General features: G+C 47.4%; 2 protein-coding genes across 2 annotated transcripts in view; one reads left to right on the top strand and one right to left on the bottom strand.

The window, feature by feature from the left end:
• LOC131086055 (hexokinase-1) overlaps positions 1 to 1,893 on the top strand; it is a 37,919-nt gene extending 36,026 nt beyond the window's left edge. The window contains exon 18 of the mRNA XM_058028790.1: positions 71 to 1,893. Within this exon, the coding sequence (XP_057884773.1) occupies positions 71 to 215 (145 nt within the window). The 3' untranslated portion in view covers positions 216 to 1,893. The remainder of the gene's footprint in view (positions 1 to 70) is intronic.
• Positions 1,894 to 3,938: 2,045 nt separating this feature from the next.
• Positions 3,939 to 12,858, bottom strand: TACR2 (tachykinin receptor 2). The gene is made up of 5 exons (XM_058029194.1): positions 11,749 to 12,858; positions 9,074 to 9,268; positions 6,497 to 6,653; positions 5,602 to 5,798; positions 3,939 to 4,725 (listed from the first exon to the last, which is right to left on the bottom strand). The coding sequence occupies exons 1-5, from the start codon at positions 12,156 to 12,158 to the stop codon at positions 4,533 to 4,535; spliced, it is 1,152 nt and encodes a 383-aa protein (XP_057885177.1). The 5' UTR covers positions 12,159 to 12,858; the 3' UTR covers positions 3,939 to 4,532.
• Positions 12,859 to 13,368: the final 510 nt, after the last annotated feature.

The raw sequence follows: 13,368 nt of genomic DNA, 5'->3' as shown, positions 1-13,368 counted from the left end.
AGTGCCTGTGGCAGTGCCCTGCACTTGCTGCAGGACCTTCCTCACCCACTGCCCTTGTTTGCTTTCCCAGCTTCTCGAGGATCATGCACCAAACAGTCAAAGAGCTGGCGCCCAACTGCGACGTGACCTTCCTGCTGTCGGAGGACGGCAGCGGGAAAGGGGCAGCGCTCATCACAGCCGTGGGATGCAGGCTCCGTGAGGCTGAGCAGAACTGAACTCCACACCCCTGGCCTCAATTCTGTCTTGTGTTTCTCATAAAGCAGCGACTGGCATAGTCAGAACTGGTAAAAAACTCAGAACTCGCTGCTTTATCGGGGGAAAAAAATATTACAACTAATGACATAAAAAAAAAAAAATAGGATACAAGATAGAATGTGTGCTCTTAATAATATCTCCTGTTTCTGGACCCCAATCTGCATGTTTCTTACTCACCTTGTCGGTACCTCCCCCATCTGTAGGTCATGGAAAAAAAAAACCAGTCTATAATTTCTGCAGTTGTCAAAAATCAGTTGTTGTCTGAGACGAAATTGCCCCCAAGTGATGTGCGTTGAGAGCTCCCGTTGCATCGTACCAAACGTGTTCTTTGCAGCATCCCTGTTAAGCACACTGCCAGCACGCTGACCACCAGACCTGGGTGTTGATGCTTTTAAGTGAAGGGGAAGCAACAGTTCCCTCCTGCATTATCTACCTGCTGTTGTTTCGTCTCAAGCGGTTGTGAAAACATTTTGGTGTGTCGGCACCGTGCACGCACGTAACTCTGTAGTGGGACTTGACACCGCGACTTACTCGCTTCCTTGATGCCTCCTGTCATGGTGAAAGTAAACACCCTTGTCCCACAGACCTGGTTCCACTGGTATTCCCCATTGCTTCTGTGAGTAGTGTTGTGCTCCTGGGCGAAATCCGTCACGTTTCGGCGAGAAATCCCTAAAGAGTGGTTGGTGACTGGGGTGATCCAAATCTCCAGACCCGCCAATTCGATAGATCTGTGCTCCCTACACGGCTGTGCTGTGTTCTTCTGTCAGAGGGTTCTTACAGAAAACAGTTCCTGTCTCTTCTTGTCAGTCTAGGTCGGGGCACTGCAGCTGCCCTTGCACCAAACCTGCAGCTCAGCCGCGTCCCCCGGATGCGCCTGCTTCCGTCTCTCGCCTTAAATGGGTATTTGCTTCCACACAGAGCTTTAATCTGTAATGCTGTCCAGCAGCCACTCGGAACACAGACACCCAGCCAGAGGTAGTGCGCAGAAAGGAAGGGGAAGGTTGTGTTTTGATCTTGCCTTGGAGGACCCGGGTGCGTGAACAACCCAAAAAGCCAAAATTGGGTGCAGCTTATTCCAAGGACGAAGGCAACAGCAGATCATTTACACGTGGTGTACCCTGTCCTCTGTCCAGTCAATGCCATTATTATATTTGCATTATTGTATTTCCATCACTTAAATTGAGAAGCAGTTAGGAAGGTACATCTTGAGTAACATTTGTAAGTCACGCCACTTTCTGCAAAGAGGGAGACCACACAGTTAGTCCTTAATTCCCACTCTTCTACCAAAAATGAATCTGAGATGTCCGCATGGTTTTCCCTGCTGCCTTTTCCTGCAGAAAGTAGATGGAAATTTGCAGGCTGCTCTTCTCTGCTCTTGTTCCACTCCCTAAGATTTGGATTGCCCCTGCCTATCGATAACATTTCAATATGCATTATGGTGCACTGTGAGTGAATGTTGTAAAGTAACCTGTAAGTCACAAACAGTCATTGCAGCTTTAAGTGTGTGTCTACCTGAGAAATTGCATGCCTAACTGGTTTTGCAAAGGTAGAGGGTCTTTTTACTTTGCACACTAGTAGCTCCGGTACTAGTGTTACGTGATACTTGTGAAAATATTAAACTTTTTTGATGTGCGTTAACTGGTGTTTAGTGGTTCTTTCTGGAAGAGGTGCTGTTGGCTGGTGGCTTAGTGCTTTGGGAAGAGCTATTGTGTAGGGAGAGCTGCAACCTAATCCCAGTGGTGCCTGTGTTTTGTGTGTGTGTTTTTATTCCCGGGCATTCGGGGTCAGATTCACACAGGTCCCCGTGCCTCGTGTTTCCTAGCGCAGTTCAGCAGAGGCACAGCGCTGACAGCGCCCAAATCTTAGGGGCCCCTGGGTGCCCCTGCCTTGTGCAGGGGGGTGTGTGCTGCAGGAAAGCCGTGGGGTGCTGCGCTGAGGGCGGCGTGGTGTCACCAGGCTGTGAGCTCCCTGTGTGTGTAGGGTGAACGCCGGCCCAGCGCCGCTGTCAGGTGCTCTGCAGCCCTGGCTGGCACAGCCCGTGATGGAGCTGTGCTGGATGGAAGCCCCTTTTGCGAACACTAAAGCTGTGCTTCTCCAGTAACGCGTTTTATGTTACAGCCTGAATAGTCTCTGACAGCCTTGATGTGCAGCTATGACCCCAAACAGGAGACAGAAGAAGGTGAGAAAGGTTTTTGGGCGCAGGGGACACGTTGCATTTGGATTGCTTGAAGGTTTGCAGATCTTGTGCCGTGCCTGGGACCTGGCTCTGCAGCTCTTTGGCACCCGAGGGCCAGGCTCAGAGCAGGATACAGGGTGAGGGAGAAGTGGAACTTAAACTTGGTCTCAGGGTGACTGTGGATTTTGGAGATGCTGGCATAGGTCGTTTTGTTTATTGGATCCAGCTCATAACAAATAGGGAGTGAGTTTGTGTTTCTAACTTTTCCTACCGTGGACCATAGTTGATGTGCTTGGTAAGACACGGCAGTTCTTTTCCAAAGGGAGACATGGTGGGATTTCCATTTCCAGACTACTTCTTACCCCTAGGAAACTGTTCCAAGTGAATCACAAGCTATAACTGTCTGAAGAAATGTCTCCAATGTTATACAATCAATGACTGAGATGTCTTTCTTAAAGCTTTTAGGCTTGGTGAATAAAATCACAGTCCTCTTAACTGTTAAGCTGTAATTACTGCAATATGAACACAAAAATCTTATATTTCCTGGGGAAAAGACCATTTGCATACCACTGTTGTAATGTCATCTGCTCCTTACTCCTCTGGGGTTCTCTCAGAAGCCTTTTGAATGAGTTTTAAAACAAGCAGACCTTGTTTTGTTTTGTTTTCTTAAGAAAATAGCAGAAGGCAAAATAAAGTGTTTCTGAACTTCTGAACCCCGTTCTGTGCTTTTTGTTCATTCCTTTGCCATAAAAATGAGATTTTTCAAGTGTTTTTCTTTACTGACTGCAGGGACTGCCTTGCTCCTCAGAGCACAAGTGAACATGCAGGGGAGGGAATTATTGCTGACCTGGATGTCTTTACAGCTGTGTGGTATTTAACCCTGTCTGTATTTATTAATGGAGAATTGCATGGATTTACCATGGGGCATGCCTCACGTATCACAGGAATAATGTGGCCTGCTGTGTGACAAGGGCTTTCAGGTTTGGCTTTCACAGAGCAAAGGAGAATATTTCAAATAACTGGATCTTGTCAACATCACAGGAGCTCTGTGATACTATTTACAAACCTGTCAGGAGAGGTGAAGGTGCTAACTTGCACCATTATTAAATGCCGCATTACTTTTACATAATGTTTACATTTCAGCTTCTCCTGGTTTGTGTGCCTGCACATAATGCCTCAGGCTGGGAAGATGACATATTCCAGCTTTTATTTTCGTACCTGGGAAGAGCAGTGAGGATAAATATGGGGTAAGTTTGGAGAGGGAAGGTGAAGGGACTGTCTGGGACAAGACAGCGATGGAGCACTGCTGTTAGGGCTAAAAGGATGTAAAGAAGGTGGATTCTGAGTGGATCCATGAGCCCTGACCAAGCCAGTGGCCATCCCTGGCTACTGACTCTTCTGAGAGCCTCACTCTCCAAATTAGGCACCACAATTAATGTGAAGGAGATGGTTTTGAGCATGGTTTAATAGGAAACTAACATCATATTTTGGGACAAGGTTATAGAAATCTAATGACAACATCTTAAGGAACTGTTTCTGCTGGTGAAACTGCAGGCATGAAAATCCCAGAATGCAGAGAATGTTGAGGGCAGGCTGGATTTTTCAGTCTGGATGTGTTGGTGTTTGCCTCTGTTGTAAACAGGCTTTGGTGCACAGTGCCTTGGGGTGCTGAGCCCTGGCACTTGGCTGCCCACACAGCCCTGGGTCCATCCCAGCTGGGCCACGTGAGCCCCAGCCTTTCTGCTCCATCAACCCTTTCCTGACTTCAGGTGTCCTGGTGGAACAGAAATCAGGAGATGACAGTGTAGAAGAGAAGAATTTATATTCTCCTGATTGGCACTGCCTCAGATCTGCTTTGCTGAGTTTTTGGCCTCCTGGGCCCGATGTCTGTTCTGTATTGCAGTTGTTGATGTAAGGGAGGGCTAAACTTGTACCTGCAGCTTGGACCTACATAGATAGAAGTGTTATCAACATGCTGCCTTCAATGCTGATGGCATCTAAAGAAGTCCTGTAGGAAATAGCTGCTCCAGAGAAAAAGAGCTTCTGCAGATCTGCTGCCTTGCTTGGTGTATGGGACGGAGCCAGAACCAGGAGCAGGAAATCAGAGTGTTAATTGGGTGAGGGTAAAGGATGTCTTCTCTTTCTCATTCAGCTGACTTTCTGTGTTGAAACTCGTTCTTGACTTCCTGAGGGTTGTCTGGTAGAGAGATGGGGACATGAGTTTAAGTTTGTCTTTCTCAGTTGCTCTTATGCAGGGACACCAGCGGAAGGCCAGCTTGAATCCAGAGCGAAACCTGGCAGAGGGAGAAAAGCAATTAAATGGTGAAATGATCTTTCTAATTGTGCAGGGAGTGAGCAAACTCATGGCTTGGTTCTTCCTGCGAATGGCTATGAAATAAATATTTCTACTAAAATCAAAGGAATGAGGTGAAAAGCTAAATGCATGAGAGCATGGAGGGAGGTGCACTGGGAGTTTCTGATCAGATTTCCCTGTATTTTAAGTTAACATACATGATCAGTGAAATGGCTGGGAGTTTGATGTGGGACACAGATTTCCCTGTATTTAAGTAAACCTATAAGATCAGTGAAATAGCAGGGAGTTTGATGTGCTCAGTAGATGGTGCTGGCTGTGCTGGTAACTGCATTTGTGAGACACAGAACAGCCGAGGATGATACAAGTGTTTACCCACTGGGAGCTTTTAAAAAAACACAATTAATAATTAATAAATTAAGAGGAAGCTGTCTGCTTTCTGAGAGGGGAGGAGGAGGAGATGTTTGTGTGCTCCATGCTAAATGCAGTTTGGGTGAATGGGCTGCAGCACTCTCCTTGTGCCAGCTCACAGGAGCGAGCCTTGCAGCATCACTGTGGAGTTACACACTGCCTGCTGCAGCCCCAGTGGCACTGCACTGATAATCATTTATTGCCTTTGGAGCTCTCAGCGAGCCTGGAGAGGGCTGGGGGCGTTGTGGATGTGGGATTTAGCACGGAGATCAGCCAGATCAGCTCCCTGCACCGTGCAGCACAGAGCGAGAGGGACATCTCTTGGCACGCTGGGGATGTGCTCCCCCAGTGCTCCCTCGTGTGACACCTCCCCATGGCACCTCCACAGGGTTTACTGCTCCAGAGATTTATGCATTTTCAGGCTGGGATTTCAGCTCTCCCTGCTCACCTCTGGTTCAGGCAGCAGTAGATGATGGGGTTGTACATTGTGGAGCTCATGGCAAGGAGGAAGACTGCCAGATACACCTGCTGGATGTACTTCTGCTGGTAGATGTCTTCCTTGAAGCTGCCCAGGATGAAGTAGACGTGATAGGGCAGCCAGCAGACAGCAAAAATGATCACCACTACCACCATGGTCTTCACAAACTGGGAAAACAAAGCCAGGGGGTTATTCCTTGGGGCTCTGGGTGATTGGGCCTGCTGGGGCAGTGGGAGCCTGGAATGTAGGCCCAAAGTGCAGAGCATGGAATGTAGGCCTGGACTGCTGTGGGAAGGAAACCTGGAATGCTGTGGGAAGGAAACCTGGACTGCTGTGGGAAGGAAACCTGGACTGCTGTGGGAAGGGAAAGAAGCAAGCCCTGGTGATGCAAACTGGGAGCAGGGAGGGAGTGCCCTGGCCATGGAAACTGGAGCAGGGAGGGAGGGAGTGAGTGCCCTGGTGATGGGAACAGGGCAGGGAGTTAAAGCAAACCCTTCCCAGGGCACAGGAACTGCTTGTGGCTGCACCAGGGGGTGTGCAGGGAAAGGAGATCTCTGCTCTTACACTGAGACTGCTCCATCCTGCCCAGAGTTTCACCCTGGTTTATCCTGTGTGGATTCTCTTCACTCTCTGCTGGCAGCCAGCCTGCTGCTGTGAGCCTTTCTTCCTTGCAGGCTGCCTGGTGCATGCCATCACCATTTTTTTTCATTTTGGGCATTTTGGGTGCCTTTACCCTGGACCCAAAATATTGTGTCAACCTTTCAAGCCCAACCAACCACAAGATTCTGTATGGAACACAAGTTTGGAACTGCAGCCAGCAGGGTTGGTGTGCTGGGAGTAATGATACTTGAGTTTCACTTCTGACCTTTTTTTTGGCATTGACTTGGTGCTCATAGTGGACTCTGTTCAGGTGGCTGCCTGGAGCTGTGCTGCTCCACAGAGTGACTCCTATAATGCTGTATGCCACAAACATCACCATCAGAGGCAGTAAATAGATCAGCACAATCACAGCAATGTGGTATCTGAAAGAGAGGAACAAGCAGGTTTCACAGTCAGTGTGGCTCCTGCAGAGTTCTTTCAGAAATTGTGTTTTGGATATGTGTGCTGGCTCCCATTAGTGAAACCACAAATAAGAAATTTTGCCTATAATTGTTGTTACAGGGATTTCTGTAAGCAGCACAATCTCGTCTCTCTGGTGTTGTGATGAGGGGTCCTTGGGCTGGATTCCCTGCTCCTTTAAGGCAGAGTAACATCACTGATCTTTTGGCAGAGGGTTGCACTCCAGAGCCCCCTGCACTGAGCTTGGCTATCCCCCTGCAGCCAGGACAGAGAGAGAGAGAGAGATGGTGGTGAAAGCACAACCCTTAAATCACAGGTAAGGGGAAGGAATAGCCCAGGAACTACAGAGTAACTCCCTGAATGCAGCAGTGGGAAAAAGCCAGATCTGTGACTGTGAAAGGCATCTGGCTGCTAACAGGGTGCACAAAATGCAGATAGTGAGGGAGGGGTGTTGCCTGTGTTTGTGTAGCTGGCTGTTTGTACTTGTGTGAGCACACACAGTTAATGTACCACCACCAAATTCCTTTATCAAAGGAATTATATGTATATATTATATATACCACCAGCAGGGCACTCAGGCTCTGCTCCAGCTGAAAGCACTGACATCCCCTCAGCTGCATTTTAACCTCAGCCCTCTCCAGCTTTCTGTGCCACCCCACAGACTCCTGCAGGCTCCCTCCTCTGGGGGCTGATCAGTTGGAGCAAGCACCATTTATGGGAAGGGAACAACCTGCCCAGTCTCTTAGAGCAGCTGCCAAATGAACATAAACACAGGGAAAAGCAGGATTGGGCAGCAGGGCTCTGGCACACGCTGCTGGGGCGTGCAAATGGTCTTTGTCAGTCTGAGCAGGCTCAAGTTAACCTGTCACTAGGAAATAAAAAAAAAACCCTTGTGGTTAAGGTTCTTTGCTCTGGTTAATCTTCTATATCCTTTATATCCAGCATTTTTCAGGCACTGGCAGTCAGTAGTGCATTTGTTTGTGGTTTAAAAAATTATTATTATTATTTTTACTTCTTTCTGTCATAATCGTGCACATCTTTCCTGCAGAAGAGGAATTTCCTATGTTCTGAAGTCTAGAAATCTTGAGAGGTGGGTTCATTCAACTGCAAAGGATTCAGAGGACACACAGTCAGCACAGGAACCCAGCTCTCAATTTTTTCTCACATTAGTGTGAAAATCAGTTAATTTGGTAAAAGCTGAGTTGAGGAGGCACCCAGAGAGGAAGAATGAGCAGGGAAAATGTCCCAGGTGCATGGACCCCTCACAGCGGGGTTTGGTTTGGAAAACTGTGTGCACTCTGGCAATCGATTTGTTCCTTTTCCTCAGCTCTTCCATTGCTAGTTTGTATAAATAAGTTTTGTTTGATAAATTTCTCCAAGGTTCATGGTGTGCTCTGAGTGATGAGTAATGCCAGCAGATCCCCTGAATGCAGGGTACGGCCTGTTTCATCTGTTTGAGCAATCTTGCTTTCAGGCAGGAGGAAATAATCTCAGGAACCCTCAGGAGTGCAGATGTGTGCCCAGATAAATATACCTATAAAACCTTGGGATGTTTGAAACATGCTGCTCTCAGGTTTTACTTTCCTTTTGCCCCACAAAGAGCAGAATAATTTTTAACTAATTACATGGCTTCTCAGCATTAAAGATACCCAGTTTCCTCCTGCCTGACAGAGGAAGAAAATTCAGAACCTCTGAAACCAGGATTTACCGATTGTTCAGAGACTTTTTGCACTGGATTCTCTTAAATTCCCCAAGCCCTGTATTGTCACAGGCATCTTTTATGGAAAATCCTTTCCTTAGGATTTTTTCCTCCTGAGAAGCTGAGAGGCCTCAGGAACAAAATGCAAACAATGGTTATCTGCTGCTGTGGAATGCAACAGGTGCATCTGTGATTGGCCCATGTTGGTTGTTTCTAATTAATGGCCAATCACAGTCAGCTGGCTCAGACTGTCTTGGTCAGTCAAAAGCTTTTGTTATCATTCTTTTTCTATTCTTAGCTTAGCTAGCCTTCTGATGAACCCTTTTCTTCTATTCTTTTAGTATAGTTTTAATGTAATATATATAATAAAATAATAAATCAGCCTTCTGAACCATGGAGTAAAAATCCTCGTCTCTTCCCTCATCCCCTGTGAACACAATGACACTGTATGTAGGATTTCTGGGCATTATAACCAGTTCTCAAAGCAGGGGAGGGTGGCAGGTTCAGGATTGCCCATAGCCACCATCACCTGGCAGCTTTTTGCACATTGAATTTGGATGGGGCTGCCCCAGCCCCACATTCTGCTGCTCTCTCCCTGCACTCCCCGCAGCAGCAGCTTGCAGCTAGAAATGATTTTCCTGGCTAACTCTAGGCTGAATTTGGGAGTTTGACGGTGCCTCTTACGCCAGCTGGTGCTTGGATCCCACATCATCAGGCCAGACCACGATGCACTTCACGGTGCCATTGTCCATGGTGATCTCAGCATAGAAGCACTGGGGGAAGGCCAGCCCGAATGCCACCAGCCAGATGATGCCAATGATGACCCTGGTGCTCCCAGCAGACAGCCTGCGCTTGAAGGGGTGGATGATGGCCACGTACCTGCAACACACAGGTGCAGTGCTTTTATTATGTGTAGTGAGATTGGTAATCTGCACAACAAACCCAGCAGCAAGTGTAAGAACTCACCAGGAGTCAGTGGGCTTTGTTAATACAAACATTTTGACAGGTTCCAGGCTGTAAATAGTAAGGAACTAAACCCTTTCTGGAGAGAATGACTGCAAGTCTTAGGGCAGGATTTATGGAACCCAGGTGGATGGATGCTGCTGGTGTGAGGAGGAAGCTGCCCTTTATGTCTTCTGCAGACAGGCTTTGCAGGCATCCCCCTCATGGAATTTTTCATTCTATCCCAGAATGGTTTGGGGTTGGAAGGCACCTTAAAGATTATAAAAATCCCCAACCATGGGCAGGACACCTTCCACTGTCCTAGGTTGCTCCACACCCTGTCCAACCTGGCCTTGAATAGTTCCATGGATGAGGCAGCCCCAGCTCCTCTGGACACCCTGTTCCAGGCCTCACCTCCCTCACAGGGGAAGGATTTCTTCCCAATATCCCATCTGACCCTTCACTCCATCAGTGTGAAGCCATTCCCCCCTTCCTGTCACTCCAGGCCCTTGTAAAAAGCATTCTCGCTCTTTTATCTAAATTATTTCTGCAAGTGCCTTACCAAAAAAAGCCCAGCCAAAGATGCTTTTTCTTCCTAACTATGTCCATCTCTGATGCTCCATATTAGCACAAGAGCAGACTGGGCTCTTGATTACCCTTTACCCTGATTTTTTCCCCACTGATTTTGGGCTGTGGAAAATCCTCTGTGGCTGCCTGAGCACTTGTGCTTGCAGAGGAGGGAAGGGCTGCCCCTTTCACCCACACCTGCTCAGAGCCCTCAGGCACATCTGACTATTGGATTACTCAGCAGCTCTCTGGTTTTAAGTTTCCTGTGTGGCAATGCACGGTGTTGTGAGGAGTACACAATCAATTATGCATTTCTTGTCGCGCTGTCCCCGTTCTTTGTCGTGGCTGCAACAAAGGCAAAGCAGAGAGGAAAATGCCAAAATGCCCATTGCCTCCTGGTTTCCATAGGAAAAATCTGACAAGCTGTGCTGTTTCTTGGCCAGGCTGTTGGTAGGGAGCTCTGCCCAGCGAGCAGTCCAGGGCTTTATTTGGCTATAAAATTCTCGTGTCACCTCGCTTTTCTTCAGCTTGCCATAGGCAGTGTCACACAGTGCTCCAGCCTGCTCAGGGAGGAATCCACTGGTGGCTATTCTCCAGAGCAGGCCAAACAAGCTGGATTTTGGAGCCTCTGGTGCCCTTTCCAAGCAGGCCATAGGAGACTGTGCTGAGCAGAGTGTGAAAGTGGAGCTGATCGATAGAGCTGCATTTCTGCCTCGGGCACTGAGTGGGAGCAGCTGCTCTGGGAACGGGGAAATGGAGTGATGGAGGGATCCCAAACCCAGCAGTGAGAAACATCACCAGGGCCTTTTCCGTGCCAGGCAAATGACTGAGAGCCATCGCTCCTCAGCCTCCTTCCTTAAAATAAACCACTTCAGAAGGTGTTGTTTTCATAGAAGTTAAACACTGAGGCTGGAGCGGACACAAGTTCTCTTAACAATAAATGGAAGCGTCGAGTTTCCAGGATCTATTTTAAGGCCAACCAAAGAATAGCTAAATATGGTTTGCAGAGAGGTGCCAAGTTCTCTTTCTGATCTGTGCCACGTGACCAAAGGGATTTTGGCTATATAGGTGCTTTCACCAAAAATCCCCAAGGAGCAAGAGTAAGAAGACATGACAACAGGCTGAAACAGCTTTTTAAAAACATTCTTTGTCAGAAAATATGTATAAAATAGCAACAACCCTTGATTTACAGCCAGGAGCAGCAAAAGAGTAATTAAAACTGAGCTGCTATTTGTTCTAAATAGGGATTTGCAGTCAGACACAGTCAGACTCCAGAAATTAAAGCTTAAGTAAAAGTGACTCGGCAGTTGGAAGTGAATTTTATGAAAATAGCCAATTGCCCCAGAAGTCAAACAGAATCACTGTAATTGCTTCCCTCCCTCTCAGAATAAGTCATTCTAATGAACCAGGGGAGCAGACTCTGCCATTTCTAATCTAATTCCCATTATTTCTGCTGGTTTGCTGGACTCACAGCAGGATTAGGGCTGCTGATAGTTTCAGCAGCCTGCAGCATATTCTCCTTTTTCCAGATATATCAGTCTCATGGTTTAAAACAACCCAACAAAGCCACAGAAGAGTTTTCAGGATGATCGGGAAGCAATTTATGATCAATAATGTGGGAACAACAAAAACACCAGCCAGTTCCAGTCGTTACAGATTCAGGTGTGATTCAGACCAGGGATAAAAACCAGAGGATCATGCCACAATTAGCATCAAACCCCACAGCCTGGCACTCCTTCCACTTTGCTGATAAGGCACCTGACAGAGTGGGGGCCAAACTGTTGCAATGATATTTTTCCATCACTTACAGGGGATCTTTTGGGACCTCATCCTCTCCACTCGCCTCTTACCTCTCTGCAGCCACGGCTGTCATGGAGTAAATGCTCACAAACACTGCAGTGATGGGGAACCAGTTCTGAAACCTGCAGAACTCCTCACCAAAGTACCAGACGTTGTGGCTGGCGTAGATAAAGTTGAAGATGGTGTTGAAGGCGGACATCAGCAGGTCCGAGAGGGCCAAGTTGACGATGAAGTAATTGGTGGTCGTCCTCATCCTCCTGTGAGCCAGGATGATCCAGATGATGGTGGCGTTGCCCAGGATGGATGTGACGACGATGAAGGAGTAGGTGATGGCCCACAGAGCAATCCTCCAGCCTGGCTGGCTGAACTGGGTTGCTGCTGTCCAGTTGCTGCCATTCTCCAGCAAACCGGAGCCGGCCTGCGAAACGCTGCTGGCGTTAAAAAGGGAAAACACGCCCATGGCTCTCACTTATTGTGAGTGGGAAAGAAAATCTCCTGGCACCTGCTCATTTCCTTGCCGAGGATGCTGGTGTGTGAATTTCCGTGCATTTAGGCAAGTGCTGTTAAAAGGACGCGGGGATGAGCTGTCTGGTGTCCTCTCCTCCTGTGTTCCGAGTGATGCAGTGCAGTTCCAGGAGGAGATGAGCCATGCCAAGGGCCTCCTCCTTCTTCCCTGGCATTTTAACCTGTGCTTGAAGAGCAAAAAGCTGAAGAACAACTCTCTTCTTCAAGTTTCTTTTTTTCCTTTAAAAAGGAAGAAATGAAAAGGGAAAGGAAGATGTTTTCCAGGCCAGCGGCAAGCGATGTCTTCCTTTAGATTGCTTTTAGGGACAAGAGAACATAAATGGAATCCAAAACCCACTTCAATCCAAGTAGAAACTCTTTGCCAGGGCAGCAGTTTTGGGTGTCTGAATCCCCTGCAGTGGGACTGAGGAGCTTTGCTGTTCTTTCCCTGTGCAACTATTCAGCACGAGGCAGGAGTTGCACTGGGATAAAATCTCAGCAGGTTTTAAGGGGACTTTGAAAGGAGGTGGAGCCTCTTGCAGGGGAGAGCTAAACAACCAATTTGACATCAAATTAAATGCGGCAAAGTGGTATGTGAAGCTTCCCCCCTTGCTGCACTCAGTTTTGAGTAACCTCTGCAATGGCCACGCTGCTCTGTCAGGATTTTACAGGTTTACATGCGGGGATAGTTAATGCTCCAGTTTCACCAGTCCTGAAATCCTCAAGTTTCCAGGACCCTGCCTGAATTCCCGTGAGCTCTCACAGCAAGAGAGACACTGCATTTGATGCAATTCAGCAAGATCCTTCCTTTTGGATGGCTGCATCTCCTTCCCCAGTGTGAAAAATGCATGTATGTTATGATTGGCTTTTCACAAATATTCAAATGAATATTATATGTGTTGTGTTAGAAAGTAATGCTGTATTAATTCTCTTAAGTACTGTGTTAAATATAGTTTTAGGTTATAAAAAATTGTTAAAATAGAAACTATGCTATGTAAGATGCTTTGTTTAAAAGAAAGGGCTTGCAGTGAGATAGCAGCCACAGGACACCTGAATCTTTCAGAGAAAGAGAATTTCTTGCCCTCTTATCAGAAGAAATGAACTTCTCCCCACCTCGAAGGTGCTGTTAGGATTAGAGGGAAGAAGTTGATGAAGACCAGACAGAA

The sequence above is a fragment of the Melospiza georgiana genome, chromosome 8 (genome assembly GCF_028018845.1).
Source record: "Melospiza georgiana isolate bMelGeo1 chromosome 8, bMelGeo1.pri, whole genome shotgun sequence".
Taxonomy (NCBI): domain Eukaryota; kingdom Metazoa; phylum Chordata; class Aves; order Passeriformes; family Passerellidae; genus Melospiza; species Melospiza georgiana.
This window is presented reverse-complemented; position numbering and strand designations above follow the sequence as displayed.

What these genes read in the sequence shown, in the direction of transcription:
- TACR2 (XM_058029194.1), bottom strand. Translation starts at nt 12,158, where the DNA reads ATGGGCGTGTTTTCCCTTTTTAACGCCAGCAGCGTTTCGCAGGCCGGC. An exon ending in ACAGCCGTGGCTGCAGAGAG is followed by an intron (nt 9,269 to 11,748) that starts GTAAGAGGCGAG and finishes TGTGTGTTGCAG; the next exon opens with GTACGTGGCCATCATCCACC. An exon ending in GGATCCAAGCACCAGCTGGC is followed by an intron (nt 6,654 to 9,073) that starts GTAAGAGGCACC and finishes CCTCTCTTTCAG; the next exon opens with ATACCACATTGCTGTGATTG.